The sequence below is a fragment of the Ranitomeya variabilis genome, chromosome 3 (genome assembly GCF_051348905.1).
Source record: "Ranitomeya variabilis isolate aRanVar5 chromosome 3, aRanVar5.hap1, whole genome shotgun sequence".
NCBI classification, from domain to species: domain Eukaryota; kingdom Metazoa; phylum Chordata; class Amphibia; order Anura; family Dendrobatidae; genus Ranitomeya; species Ranitomeya variabilis.
This window is the reverse complement of record NC_135234.1, coordinates 658,750,974-658,766,497: the sequence shown is the minus strand read 5'-3', so window position 1 is coordinate 658,766,497 and position 15,524 is coordinate 658,750,974. Positions and strand designations below refer to the sequence as shown.

The 15,524-nt window shown below is 47.2% G+C and overlaps 1 protein-coding gene across 2 annotated transcripts in view; it reads left to right on the top strand.

Moving 5' to 3' along the window:
* The window catches only part of BIN2 (bridging integrator 2), a 54,752-nt gene that overhangs the window by 20,122 nt on the left and 19,106 nt on the right, over nt 1-15,524 (top strand). Inside the window, exons 2-5 of one of the 2 annotated variants that reach the window (XM_077297824.1) lie at nt 2,820-2,900; nt 3,046-3,100; nt 5,580-5,674; nt 12,444-12,539. In XM_077297824.1, the coding sequence (XP_077153939.1) occupies nt 2,820-2,900; nt 3,046-3,100; nt 5,580-5,674; nt 12,444-12,539 (327 nt within the window). The remainder of the gene's footprint in view (nt 1-2,819; nt 2,901-3,045; nt 3,101-5,579; nt 5,675-12,443; nt 12,540-15,524) is intronic. The other variant, XM_077297825.1, reaches the window with a different exon arrangement.

The window sequence follows — 15,524 nt, the reverse complement described above, 5'->3', positions numbered from 1 at the left end:
GGTAATGATATTGTTGTTATTTCTATATGTGGTTGAGGCGTATAACTTTCTTATTGTCAGCTGTAACCAGAACTGATGTAATGCCATATGTTTAACCCCGTAACCTTACCAGACTGCACTAAAAATTATCATGTCCTGTATCATAACTAGGTTGTGCTATGAGAACGGCTCTTTCTGTACGTCCCACTGCTTTGCTCATGGCTACTTGGGTCTGCAAAATTCAGTTGTGAAAATGTTGCTGCCTTAAGTGTGATATTGTGGTTGTAACTTCCTGCTAATCCTAAAAAGGTACAAAAAGGGCAACACAACAGGAAGTGTACGTACTATACAGCTACAAAACAAGAATTTCTCAAACAATTATTATAGAGTGGAGGAAGAGGAGACAAAAAAACATAAAAGATAGGTCCAGACTAGTGATGAGCGAGTATGCTTTAGTTTATGTCAACAAAGCTGCATGATTTGCGGCTGCTAGACAGCTTGAATACATGTGGGGGTTGTTAGGGAATCCCCACATGTGTTCAGGCTGTTTTGCAGCCACAAATCATGCAGCTGTGTCGACATAAACTAAATCTCCGAGCACACCGAAATACTCAGAGACCACCCGAGCATGCTCAGAGAAACTTGAGTCACGAGCATACTCACTCTTCACTAGTACAGACCAATACTGACTCCATGCGCCAACCCATCCACACCCCATATATACTGGGAGTCAAGCACTTTTTTACCACCAATAATGCACAAGAGGATTGCACGTCCTTTGCTTCACTCTCCACATTTGCTTTCATTAAGAAAGTATGAAGACAGTAAAAGCTTGTGAACCCCCTGTCTATATGCTACATAGCAGTAGCAGGAAATATTTATATCGTTTATTGCTTTTTGTTCTAGCAGTTATCTATGAAATTCATACAGCACAGTTTAGAAAAAAAATACATTTCCTGACTTAACCTTCAGTTTATCTACCAAGCACATGACATACCATAATCATTAACCCCTTACGGCAAATTAATGTTCATGTATGTGATTGCAGGGTTGCCTGGGTGTGGAAAGGGCTTCTGATGCTTGCTACATTACAAAGTCAGCCTTCCCTGAGGAAGAAGGACGCTTATCCTTCGAAACGCGTTGGTTAGCTTTTTGGTCTCAGCGAGACTCCGTGCCCGTGACGTCACACGCTGCTTGGCAGCGGCGGCCATTTTTTTGTAGTGCAACCAGGGACGTCTCCGGCCGGGACGTTTCCTGGCGCTGCACTGAGTTTCTGCACCACACACTGGTCGCGGTCGATCAGTGTACACTTGCTCACCCACCCGCTACTGGCTAGCGCTAGCCTACCCCTGCACCAGCTACTAGCATTTGCGGAGCATCTACCAGGAATTCGTACAAGACAACATATGGTAAGAGCTATACACAGCATTCATTTTTAGATCCTGATAGCGCATGGCACAGTTGTTTTTGCGAGTGACCGCAGTGTCGGCGGTATCTGGAGTGTATCGGGAAGTTGGACAGCTAGCACATTAGCACACAACTAATGGTGTTCTTAAGTGCGTGTTGTCTATCAAGTTACAGTGTATTTAAGTGTATGGTCTGTATCACCTTAGCGCGGTATCAATTAGTATTGTATCAAATTAAGACATTTTTTATAAATGTGAATCACTGTGTTTTTATATTACAGCATGATATTAGCATATGGTACCACACAAATGGTGGTCTTGTATTATTTCTATTTAGCTACCTAATGGGCCCCAAGAATTATTTTCTCTGGTGGGCCCAAGGTACTTCAGCAGTGGTCAGAGTTGAGTGTGTTGTGTAAATTGTGCAGTTGTCGGTGCTTGTATTCCAAAGTTAACAATGGTCCCCTCTTCATATGGTCGCTGGGCACCGATCGATTACAATGGCAGCCAGGGGCTTGCGGAAGGCCTCCGATGCTGCCATCCTTATACTTCTCAGGATGAGCTTCATAGGAGACTGTGATTTTCAGTATAAATTGCAATACTATGGTATTGTACTGTATATCATATTTGAATGTGCGCACTTTCAAGTCCAACAGGTATTAAAAAATATTACAAAATAAAAAAATATAAAAATTCTACAACATACCACTCAAGAAATGCAATAAAAAATTGTTTGTAGCTTGTACCCAAAATTGATATCAACAAAACTGTCAGTTCACCTTGCAAAAATTAAGCCCTCACACAGAACAGTCGATAGGAAAATAAGAACATTATGGGTCTCTGGAAATGGTAACACGAAACCAATTTTTTTTTTAAATACTTTGTTGTCACTTAAAAAAAAATCTATGAAAATTTGGTCTTGTCGTAATCATACTCACCTGGAGAATCATGATTATGGTTTTACAGCAATATACGTTATGAAACTAAACCTAAAAAGCAATGGCAGAATTGCATTTTTTTCACCATGTCATCCTTTTTAGAATTTTCCTCCCATTTTTCATTAAATTCATTCAAAACTACAGCTCGCCACACAAAATACAAGCCCTCTGCAGCTATGTTGATGGAAAAAAACAAAAAAAAGTTATGACTTGAAAAAAGGACAGAAAGCAAACGAAAAGACAAAAGTGAAAAATAGCTGAAGAGCAAAGGGGTTAAAAATGCAAAGAGCGCATGTCGCTCGAAATGCGTCAAAGGATGCCTGTACTCTCTTTTTTGTGAACACACATTTTTAATCTTTGCTTCATGTACCTTGGAAAATAAAATGCACTTTTTTCGACTTCATCTGTGAGCTGGATTTTTCTGCTTTCTTCATTAAAAATGCAATGTTGTTATATGGAATCACAGACAATTTATTTTATTTTATTCTCTACTTAGGTTTTACAAAAGTTGGGAAGAACAATAGAAACCAAGGATGAGCTATTTGAGCAGTGTGCGTATGATTTTAACAAGCAGCAGGTAACTCCACAGAACTGAAGAAAGTAAAAACAGAAAAGGGGAATGGCTGTGGGGAAAGGAATCTTTGACCATCAGATCAAGATATTTATTTTAATTGTGATTTTATAGTCAGTAAAATTGTTTCTCATTGCTTATTTTGTTTCAGAATGAAGGTAACAGGTTGTATAAGGATTTAAAGGCGGGTTTCACTGCTGTAAAAGGTAAGACAGGTACATTAACACTGTAAATATTGCACTTGGTCAGGTTCACGTCACACATGCTACTAGTATTATTAGATGCTTATTTTACACATTGCGTTATTAAAGAGAAGATGTCACTTCTTAAAAAAATGTAGTTAAATGCCTTGTAAAAATCCCTGGACTCATGAATCTGCCACTTTTTTCCATTTTGCACTGTGTCGCTCCATAGTAGATATATTTCTTTTGGAGCGCACTATGTGAAATCTCTACTTTGCAGTCCAATTTCTTCAGTCTTTTCTGAGGTTGTGCCTTTTTTATTCTTCCCTCAAGGTGTAGTCAATCACAGCTCCATAGTTGATGAAGCAGTATAACCGTCTCAGATGATGCTGAGCATCTGTGTCACGAATGTGTCACAACCTACTGGGACCTGTGGTGCATCTGGGATCAGAAAATCACAAAGATTAGCTGATCACAGGTCCTCTTTGGAGTCTGTGCGACCATTAACATGAGTGGTGCAGTTTTATTGTTTCTTATGGTATGGAAGGAGTTAAAGGTTCCTTGTATAAATCTGCAGAGATTCCATTTGGCTTTTGTCTCAGCTGATGCTCAATAGGATCAATACCCCTTTCGTTATTTAAACCCACTCCTGGCTTCATCCCTTGCCAGCAATAGAATTACTATCCTGTGCCTGACGTCTCTGGATAAGGTGTTTTGGAGAAACTGCTGTGTTTCTTTGAAATTTGTGGATTTCTATTTGTTTGTGTGTTTTTCCCCTATCTGTCTCATTCCCTGTTTTGTTTTTACGATAGTAGTAAGACTAGTGTCTTACTGTCCTGCAGGCGTCAAAGTGCTGGGTAAGTCAGGGCTTAGACAGGTGACCTTGCAAAGGGGGGAGGAACCCGTCTAGGGCAAAAGGTAGCGCAGGTTTCAGCATAGGATGAGTGTTGAGGGGTCACCATCTTCCCTTTCTTGCTATCATCAGAGCTTTCCTTTTCCTGTTCCCTCAGCTCCTCCTTTTGCGTTGCACACTGGGCATCCCCCTGCCCTGGTGTGACAATCTGGAAGGGAGGAGTGAAAGCACATGCCCCCAGAGAAGACTGTGAAGAGATGGGTTGCCCCGTCCAGGGCAAGGGGTACTCGGTGCCGGGTCCGGTACTTCACAGGGGGATGTCACGATGGCGACCCGGTCCGTGGCCCTTGGGCACCCATGTAAAAGGGAAAAGGTCTTTAAAGGGAAATAAAGTTTGTGTTCGTGACGCCACCTGTGGTATTCGGTTAGGGTGACCGACGCTGCTTTAAGGGGTCCGCTGGGTGATGTTATGGCAGCTAGATGGTATATCTTCCCACAGGTGAAGTATATCCCCAAGGCTCCCGGTGTGTAGATGGTGGTATGGTGAGAGGTGCAGAGAAGAACGAGGACACGGGATTGCAGTCTCTTTACCTTGTTTACTGTTGGTTTCAGCAGCCACAGTCCAGGGCACCAGACCACAGGGCAGGCAGAGAAGTCCAGGCAGTCCAGAGACAAGCAAGTTCCCCTAGGTAAGTCAGGTGGGAGCCTACCACTCTGCGCTTTCTGTCTCTAAGTCCCTGCTGCCACTAAGTGTCTCAACAAGGTCTTTAATCGTTCTGCTGTCCTAGGACAGGTACCTGTATGGCAGGCAGCTTGGGCCGTAGGTACTGGGGTCCGTTCTTGGTGACTCCGGGCTCCTAAGTGCTGCTGTGCCACAGGTAATTGTAGGCAAAGTTTTAGTAATACAATGCCCTCCGGTTCTGCTCCGTGTCGTAGAGTCCATGTGAGCCTCGGGCCCCTGCTTCCCGGCTCCTTGCGCTTAAGCCCTTCAGAGGCCTGCTCGTGGCCTCTTGGGGCTCTCACTTCCCTCTGTGCTCCACTCCTGTCTGTCCTTGCACACAGACTCCTACTACAAACTGAAACTCTCTCCGCCTCCAAACCAGGATCTTTATTGAGGGAAGCTGCCCTAAAACAGGGTTCTGAGCTCCCCCTCCTGGCCTGGAATTGGAAGGTGTTGTGTGTGTGTAAACCTACCAAAGGGAATCCCACTTGTCTCCGGACATAGCACTACCCTCCCCAAGAGGAAGGAAGCACTACTGTGGTACCCGAACTCCTGGGGTGCCACACAAACACCCAGTTGGACTGCAGAGATTTCATGTAATGTGCAGCAGTACAAACAAATGTGAATATCTCTGCACTGGCAGAATCAGGGGAGCTCACAGATTTTTAAAATGTATTTAACGCAATTTTTTTTTTAGTAAATAAAAGGTCCTCTTTAAAAAATAAGACATTTTGTGTAAAATGCTTACCATTAACCTCTGAATTTATGGGGAATATCCCCCATTTTCATCCATTCATTCTGACAGACATACTGTATTCCACAGGTCCCCACTTCTTGGATATTAGGATTTTTATGTTGATACAATTTATGAAAATTGCTACTTATTGTAGAGAAAATAACTAGAACATGTGACAACCTTTTTATTTTAGCAATGCATGAAAGTTCTAAAAGATTATCAGAAACTCTTCAAGTCATTTACAGACCAGACTGGAATGGACATGAAGGCCTTCAAGCAATTGTAGAGGTAAATATGCTTGTAGCCTGAGAATGTCTGCAAATAGAATTGCTTTCCTTTAAGGTATTCAATCAATAATTCTTAAAGCTAATGATATGCAAAGAATGAAAAAATGGAAACAACATTTCCAAAACATCTCAATTTATTTACTAAAAAGCATGATGCGCCACGGCAAGTAATACCCGCATACTTTGGACACCTTCAACAGTGTTGATTCCCAGAAACTTTGAGATACCATGAAGTATATGGGTGTGCAGAACTATCTGATCAGCCTCATTGGTAACCTTAACATCGACCAGGAAGCATCAGTCAGAATGGAACTCAACGACACCGCATGGTTCAAAATAGAGTGAGGTGTCAGACAACGCTGCAGCCTGTCACCATTTCACTTCAATTTATGTGCAGAAGCTTTTTTAAGAATGTTGGACATGTCAAAAAAGAAGAAGGAATCAAAATTGCTGGACAAGTCATCAACAATCTTAAATACGCACATCATACAACATTGATAGCAACAAGCAAAGATGGAATGAAGGACTTATTACGGTAAGTCAAGATGGAAAGTCTGAACATAGGACTGCGACTCAACACAAAGGAGACAAAGATACTGACTACTTCCAGGTACGACCAGGACACATTGGAGATGCACAGTGACAACTGGAAGTTGTGAAGAACTTCAACCTACTTAGATCTATGATAACTCGAAATACAACAATGACACTGGAAGTCAATTGTAGAAAAGTTATGGGCAAATCAACAATAACGTCACTGGACAAGGTCTTAAAATCGAAGAACATTTCACTGGCGACGAAGACAAGGCTTGTACATAGTTTGGTCTTTTCTGTGGTGTGACAAAACACTCCGGGATCGCCTTTGCTGGGGTCAAAGGTCACGTGGTTTGTGCATTGAATCTGAGGCGACAGCAGGTTTCCAAGATGACTGACCTCAGGTCAGATTTATTAACGTGAAAGCAACATAGGAAAAAAACAAAACATAAAAATAAATGCTAGCCTGTCCGGCACTAACTAAACAAATAAGCTGCTATCTAACAACTGGGGGGGCTTCTCCCACCCAGCTAACAACACACAGTCCTTGAGCACCGCTCTCACTCACGTTTGTCTCACACAGACAGGCAATCTGTGTGCCCCAGGCTGACACCTGAAACCTCCAGCTGGTCAGCCTTTATTCCTGCACTTATTAACCCCTCGGTATCCTGAAGATACTGAGCGGCCTAATTCACATAGGACAAATACCTGGGCGAGATATACCTGCCCCCGACTACCAGACCGACATGACTCTTACATATCCTCCCCCCCTGCTCAGACCACTCAGGTCGAGCAAGAATACTCTCCAAACAGTGTACTCGGGACAGGGCATCAGCGTTCCCCATCTGCACCCGGGGCGGTGCTCCACCGTGAAAGAGTAAGCCTGCAGGGCAAGGAACCACCGGGTTACCCGACTATTACGGTCCTTGTGGAGATGCATCCACTTGAGAGGGGCATGGTCCGTGACCAGCCTAAACTTCCTACCTGCCAGGTAATATTTGAGGGAGTCGAGAGCCCATTTGATGGCTAGGCACTCTTTTTCAATCACGGCATACCTCTGCTCATGTACATTCAGTTTCCGACTGAGGTAGAGAACCGGGTGTTCGACTCCGTCCCTTACCTGGGAAAGTACAGCTCCGACACCAGTATCAGAAGTATCAGTTTGCACCACAAACTCGCTGCTGAAATCAGGAGTCACTAGTACGGGCTGAGAGCCCAAAGCCCGTTTCAGACTGTGGAAGGCCTCTTCAGCCGCTGAGGACCATTTTACCATGACGGAATCCCTTCCTTTGGTAAGATCCGTCAAGGGGGTAGCCATGGCCGCAAAGTTGGGTATGAACCGGCGATAATAGCCGGCAATGCCCAGGAAAGCTTGAACTTGTTTCTTGTTCACTGGTTGCGGCCAGCCCTGAATTGCCTGTATTTTGTCGATCTGGGGTTTAACCACTCCTCTGCCAATCACGTAGCCCAAGTATCGGGCTTCTTCAAGGCCGATGTGACATTTCTTGGGATTCGCCGTTAAGCCTGCGTCTCTCAGGTCATCAATCACCGCCTGTACGTTCCGGAGGTGAGCTTCCCAGTCCACGCTGTAAATTATGATGCCGTCTAGGTAGGCAGAAGCGTACTGCCTGTGGGGCCTCAAGACTCGATCCATCAATCTCTGGAACGTTGCTGGGGCTCCGTGAAGTCCAAACGGCATGTAGATATACTGGAACAGCCCTTCCGGTGTAGCAAATGCCGTCTTCTCTCTGGCCGCCTCGGCCAGAGGGATCTGCCAGTACCCCTTTGTTAGGTCCAGGGTCGTAATGTATCGGGCTTTACCCAGCCGATCGATTAACTCATCGACCCGGGGCATAGGGTAGGCATCAAATTTAGAAACCGCATTCAGTTTCCTAAAGTCATTGCAAAACCGTATAGAGCCATCCGGCTTAGGTATCAACACAATTGGACTGGACCAGGCGCTGTGCGACTCTTCAATGACTCCTAAGTCCAACATTGCCTTCACCTCCCGGGAGACGGCTTCACGGCGTGCTTCCGGAATCCGGTATGACTTCACATGAACTGTGACACCAGGCTCTGTGACAAACTCATGTTTCACTAGCCTAGTCTGGCCAGGTTTTTCCGAGAAAAACTGTTGGTTCTGTAACAAAAACTGCTTAACCTCAGATTTTTGTCGTTCAGAGAGAGTCTCGGCAATCTGCACCTCCGGTACGGTAGGTGAGCAAACCGGACGGGGCAGATCCGCTGTTAGGGCAGCGCGGTCTTTCCAGGGTTTTATCAGATTCACATGATAAATCTGTTCTGGTTTTCTCTTACCAGGCTGGTGCACTTTATAGTTCACTTCTCCAACTCGTTCCATGACCTCAAAGGGGCCCTGCCATTTCGCCAGAAATTTACTATCCACCGTAGGGATTAGGATCAACACCCTATCCCCGGGTGCAAACGTACGGACCTTGGCGCCTCTATCATAACTTAGCCTCTGGGCTCCCTGGGCCTGTAACATATGTTCCCTAACAACGGGCATGACAGCAGCAATACGGTCCTGCATTTGCGTTACATGGTCTATCACCGTTTTAAAGTGAGTGACTTGACCTTCCCAGGTTTCTTTTGCGACGTCCAACAGTCCACGGGGACGACGGGCGTATAATAGCTCGAAAGGCGAGAACCCTGTGGAAGACTGGGGAACTTCCCTAATGGCAAACAGCAAATAGGGTAACAAGTAATCCCAGTTCTTCCCATCTTTGTCTATCGCCTTCCGGAGCATCTGTTTTAAGGTTTTATTGAACCGCTCAACCAACCCATCTGTTTGAGGGTGATAGACAGACGTACGCAACTGGTCTATTTGTAAGAGCCTGCAGAGCTCCTTCATCACCCTTGACATAAAGGGAGTCCCCTGGTCGGTGAGAATCTGTTTTGGAATTCCCACCCGACTAAACACTTGTACCAACTCTTTGGCGATCGTTTTGGTAGCAGTGTTACTCAAAGGGATGGCTTCTGGGTAACGAGTGGCATAGTCCATGATGACGAGGATATGTTGATGCCCACGTGCGGACCGGGGAAGGGGCCCAACCAGATCCATCCCAATTCTCTCAAAAGGGACCCCAATGATAGGGAGGGGTACCAAAGGGCTACAGAACCGAGTTTTAGGCGCAGAGACTTGGCACTCTGGACAGGACTCACAATAATTACGCACATCATTATGTATTCCGGGCCACACAAAACAATGCGATATCCTTTCTGTGGTTTTCTGTACCCCCAGATGTCCCCCCATTACATGTCCGTGGGCCAGGTCCAGTACCTTCCGCCGATAAGGTTTGGGTACCACTAACTGTTGCACAATATCTTCCCCTTTTTTCTCTACCTGGTAGAGTAAATCATTTTCAAGAACCATGTACGGGTACGCTAGCCTAGTGTCAGGTTCTACGGGTACCCCATCTATCATTTTTACATTTTTCCTAGCCTGAGTCAGGGTAGGATCTCTCATTTGCTCGCTGTGGAAGTCATCCAACTGGACTCCCAAATCGGGTAGGCAGGGTGCTGGATGGCTGTCTGCCTCCGCCTCTCGCTGAGTTTCCTCAGTTTCCTCAGTTTCCCCCGCCATAACTGAGAAGGGGAACTGAAGGTTAGATTCAATAACCTCCCCAGCATCATCTTCCTGTGGGGTCCCGTCTAGGAACTCGGGACCTCCAGATGGCATGGGGGAAGGTTCACAGCTACCGTGAAGGAGCAACTGATTCTCCCATAACTGCCAGAAATGGGGAAAATCCCTACCCAGGATTATATCATGTAACAATGCGGGAACGAGTCCCACTTTGTGTTGCACAGACCCATAGGGAGTGGAAATCGGTATGACCGCTGTTAGGTACGAGCAGGTGTCACCATGCACACACGTTACAGAGAATTTGTCAGACGAACCAGACGGAAGTGCCACCAGACTAGCTTTCACCAGAGTCACCACACTTCCAGAGTCTAGTAATGCCATAACACTTTTCCCATCAACAGATAATTCACACAGGTGTTTTGCTATATCATTTTGGCCCGCATTCACATTCACCAGCCGTGTAACCAAAGACATGCGTTTCTTAGAGTCTATAACATCGCACTGCATAGGTTCAGTGGTAACAGGACTATTCGCAGAAACATGGCCCTTCTCATGGCAACGGAAACACCTAACAGGCCCCCTACTGAGACCACCGTCCCATACTCTCGGTCTCGGAGTGCGAGCAGTCCCGGGTTCCTCCCCCACAGTTTTGGGCGATTTTCCTTCACCCGCAGTCGCTGGAACAGTCTTACCGGTTCCACGAGGAGAAGGCACAGACCGGGTGCTAGCGGTTTCGTCGGGAAGTCCTTCTGCCACGGAATAACGCTCGACCAACTCCACAAGTTGATCCGCTGTCGTGGGATTTCCTTGGCTTACCCACCTTTTCAGCGCTGGAGGTAGCACTCTCAGGTACTTGTCCAGGACAACCCGCTGGATTATTTCTGGGGTTGTCAGTACCTCGGGTTGCAGCCATTTCTTTGTCAAGTAGATCAGGTCGAACATCTGAGACCGCGGCGGTTTATCAGGCTGGTATGTCCACTGGTGTACCCTCTGCGCACGGACAGCCGTCGTCACACCTAGCCGGGCCAGGATCTCAACTTTCAGCTTCTCAAAGTCCTGAGCGACTTCCGGGTCCAAGTCATGGTAAGCTTTTTGGGCCTCGCCGGAGAGAAACGGAGCAATCAAATCGGCCCATCGTGCCTTCGGACACTTCTCCCTCAGCGCCGTCCGCTCAAACGTTGTCAGGTATGCCTCGACGTCATCTTCTGCAGTCAACTTTTGCCAGTACCGACTCACATGGATCCTTCTGGACTCTGCTTCCGGGTCTACCTCAGGCATGCTCACCAGGCGCTGCGCCACCTGTTGGAGAAGCTGGCGGTCTGCAACCGTCATGTCCAATAACTCCTTCAGCTGTGCGGCCATCAAGCGATTAGCTTCATGCTGTGCGGCAGTGGCCTGCTGCTGTGCGGCAGTGGACTGTACTAGGGCTTTCACCACGTCTTCCATACTGTCGCCTGTGCCACGCGATGCCCGCATTCTCCACCACAATGTGACAAAACACTCCGGGATCGCCTTTGCTGGGGTCAAAGGTCACGTGGTTTGTGCATTGAATCTGAGGCGACAGCAGGTTTCCAAGATGACTGACCTCAGGTCAGATTTATTAACGTGAAAGCAACATAGGAAAAAACAAAACATAAAAATAAATCCTAGCCTGTCCGGCACTAACTAAACAAATAAGCTGCTATCTAACAACTGGGGGGGGCTTCTCCCACCCAGCTAACAACACACAGTCCTTGAGCACCGCTCTCACTCACGTTTGTCTCACACAGACAGGCAATCTGTGTGCCCCAGGCTGACACCTGAAACCTCCAGCTGGTCAGCCTTTATTCCTGCACTTATTAACCCCTCGGTATCCTGAAGATACTGAGCGGCCTAATTCACATAGGACAAATACCTGGGCGAGATATACCTGCCCCCGACTACCAGACCGACATGACTCTTACAGTGGTAACAGGGTTCAAAACCTGGATGATAAATAAGACAAAAAAAGAATTAACGCCTTCGAAATGTGGTGCTGGAGAAGGATCTTATCAATAACATGAATGGCAAGAATAACAAACAAATCAATTTTGGAACAAATCAAGCTAGACATATCACTCAAAGCATGGATCATGAAGCTACGACGTGCCTACTTTGGACATATCATATGTAGAGATCAATCACTGGAGGACAACATGGTCAGAATAATAGAAGAAACAAGACGAAGAGGAAGACCAGCAACTGATGGCATTATACTATCAAGATAACAGCAGAGAAGACCCTAGTGGATCTATCTAGGCTTCCACAAGACTAATCTTCCTATAGAGTGTTCATCCATCAAGTCACCATGGCTCGAGATCGAGCCAAAGAAGGCAAATAATAACATGCCTGGGCTGCTATCAATGAGGTTAGTCCGAAGGGGCTGCAGGCCATGGTAGCACATTTAGGCCATGCAGGATGCTCACAGGAGCACAAAAAACATGCGGCCTGGCGTTGTCATGTTGAAAAACTGGTTCCCCGAGGTCAGAAGAGGGAACTCTTTCCAATTTTATTTCTAGTTGCATTATCTATTAATTAAACCAGAAATATATTATTTTCACTTGTGTAAATCATTTCACCTTAATGAAAACTTAGCTTTTTTATGATTTGTTTTTAGAACAATGACCTTCTCTGGAATGATTATGAGGAAAAATTAGCTGACCAGGCTGTCCACATTATGGAGAATTACATGTCTCAGTTCTCTGAAATGAAGGTGATATAATACAGTATTGATTAAACAGTTTTGGGAGATGCATTATTAAAATATAACTTAATTCTGAAAATATGTTAGCCAACATATATATAGCCAACAAACTATATAGATGGATTTTTGGGCTATTAAAAAATGTCTTTCTGCTACACTTAACATGATCATATCCACAGATATATATACATAAATGTATATATACAGTATATATATATATATATATATATATATATATATATATATATATATATACTAGGTGTTTCCAGCCAGCTAACACTCGGCACGCTCATTGCTATCTAATTAACGCTGCTGGTAATTAAACTGAAGTAAATAATGACAACATTCAATAGCGCTTACGCAGGTGGTAAATTAACGTGTGGTAATGTGTGGGGATGGAGCCTCGTGTGGTAATGTGTGAGGGACGGAGCCTCGTGTGGTAATGTGTGGGGACGGAGCCTCGTGTGGTAATGTGTGGGGGACGGAGCCTCGTGTGGTAATGTGTGGGGACGGAGCCTCGTGTGGTAATGTGTGGGGGACGGAGCCTCGTGTGGTAATGTGAAGGGGCGGGATTATGTGTGGTAATGTGGTGGGGGTCAGGATTATGTGGTAATGTGGTGGGGGCGGGATTATGTGTGGTAATGTGGTGGGGGGGCGTTATTATCTGTGGTAATGTGGGGGGGCGGGATTATGTGTGGTGATGTGGTGGGGGCGGGATTATGTGTGGTGATGTGGTGGGGGGCGGGATTATGTGTGGTAATGTGGTGAGGGGCGGGATTATGTGTAGTGATGTGGTGGGGGGAGTAATTATGTGTGGTGATGTGGTGGGGGACGAGATTATGTGTGGTGATGTGATGGGGGGCGGGATTATGTGGTGATGTGTTGGAAGGGCGGGATTGTGTGTGGTAATGTGGTGGGGGGTGGGATTTTGTGTGGTAATGTGGTGGGGGCAGGATTATGTGTGGTAATGTGGTGGGGGGGCGGGATTATCTGTGGTAATGTGGTGGGGGGCGGGATTATGTGTGGTGATGTGCTGGGGGGCGGGATTATCTGTGGTAATGTGGTGGGGGCGGGATTGTGTGTGGTAATGTGGTGGGGCAGGATTATCTGTGGTGATGTGGTGGGGGGCGGGATTATGTGCGGTGATGTGGTGGGCGGGCGGGATTATGTGTGGTGATGTGGTGGGGGGGCTGGATTGTGTGTGGTGATGTGGGGGGGCGGGATTGTGTGTGGTGATGTGGGGGGCGGGATTGTGTGTGGTAATGTGGTGGGGGGCGGGATTATCTGTGGTGATGTGGTGGGGGCAAGATTATGTGTGGTGATGTGGTGGGGGGCGCGATTATGTGTGGTGATGTGGTGGGGGGGCGGGATTATGTGTGGTGATGTGGTGGGTGGGCGGGATTGTGTGTGGTGATTTATTGTGTGTGGTGATGTGGTGGGCGGGCTTTATTATGTGTGGTGATGTGGTGGGCGGGCGGGATTATGTGTGGTGATGTGGTGGGGGCGCGATTATGTGTGGTGATGTGGTGGGTGGGCGGGATTGTGTGTGGTAATGTGGTGGGGGGCGGGATCGTGTGTGGTAATGTGGTGGGGGGCGGGATAGTGTGTGGTAATGTGGTGGGTGGGCGGGATTGTGTGTGGTGATGTGGTGGGCAGGCTTTATTATGTGTGGTGATGTGGTGGGCAGGTGGGATTATGTGTGGTGATGTGGTGGGGGGCGCGATTATGTGTGGTGATGTGATGGGGGGCGGGATTATGTGGTGATGTGTTGGAAGGGCGGGATTGTGTGTGGTAATGTGGTGGGGGGTGGGATTTTGTGTGGTAATGTGGTGGGGGCAGGATTATGTGTGGTAATGTGGTGGGGGGGCGGGATTATCTGTGGTAATGTGGTGGGGGGCGGGATTATGTGTGGTGATGTGCTGGGGGGCGGGATTATCTGTGGTAATGTGGTGGGGGCGGGATTGTGTGTGGTAATGTGGTGGGGCAGGATTATCTGTGGTGATGTGGTGGGGGGCGGGATTATGTGCGGTGATGTGGTGGGCGGGCGGGATTATGTGTGGTGATGTGGTGGGGGGGCTGGATTGTGTGTGGTGATGTGGGGGGGCGGGATTGTGTGTGGTGATGTGGGGGGCGGGATTGTGTGTGGTAATGTGGGGGGGGGCGGGATTATCTGTGGTGATGTGGTGGGGGCAAGATTATGTGTGGTGATGTGGTGGGGGGCGCGATTATGTGTGGTGATGTGGTGGGGGGGCGGGATTATGTGTGGTGATGTGGTGGGCGGGCGGGATTGTGTGTGGTGATTTATTGTGTGTGGTGATGTGGTGGGCGGGCTTTATTATGTGTGGTGATGTGGTGGACGGGCGGGATTATGTGTGGTGATGTGGTGGGGGCGCGATTATGTGTGGTGATGTGGTGGGTGGGCGGGATTGTGTGTGGTAATGTGGTGGGGGGCGGGATCGTGTGTGGTAATGTGGTGGGGGGCGGGATAGTGTGTGGTAATGTGGTGGGTGGGCGGGATTGTGGTGGTGATGTGGTGGGCAGGCTTTATTATGTGTGGTGATGTGGTGGGCAGGTGGGATTATGTGTGGTGATGTGGTGGGGGGCGCGATTATGTGTGGTGATGTGGTGGGTGGGCAGGATTGCGTGTGGTAATGTGGTGGGGGGCAGGATTGTGTGTGGTAATGGGGTGGGGGCGGGATTGCGTGTGGTAATGTGGTGGGGGGCGGGATTGTGTGTGGTAATGTGGTGGGGGTGGGATTGTGTGTGGTAATGTGGTGGGGGGGCGGGATTGTGTGTGGTAATGTGGTGGGGGGCAGAGCTACTGTGCAGGGGGCGGGATTAGCGAGTAATCACGATGCCTTATATATATATATATATATATTACAAAATCTAACCCCCCAAGTTATATCTCAAATGTATGGTGCAGAATTAATAATCATATAGTAGAGAATGAGGAGGCCTGCAGCAGCACTGTAAGGTTTTTCCTGGAGGTAC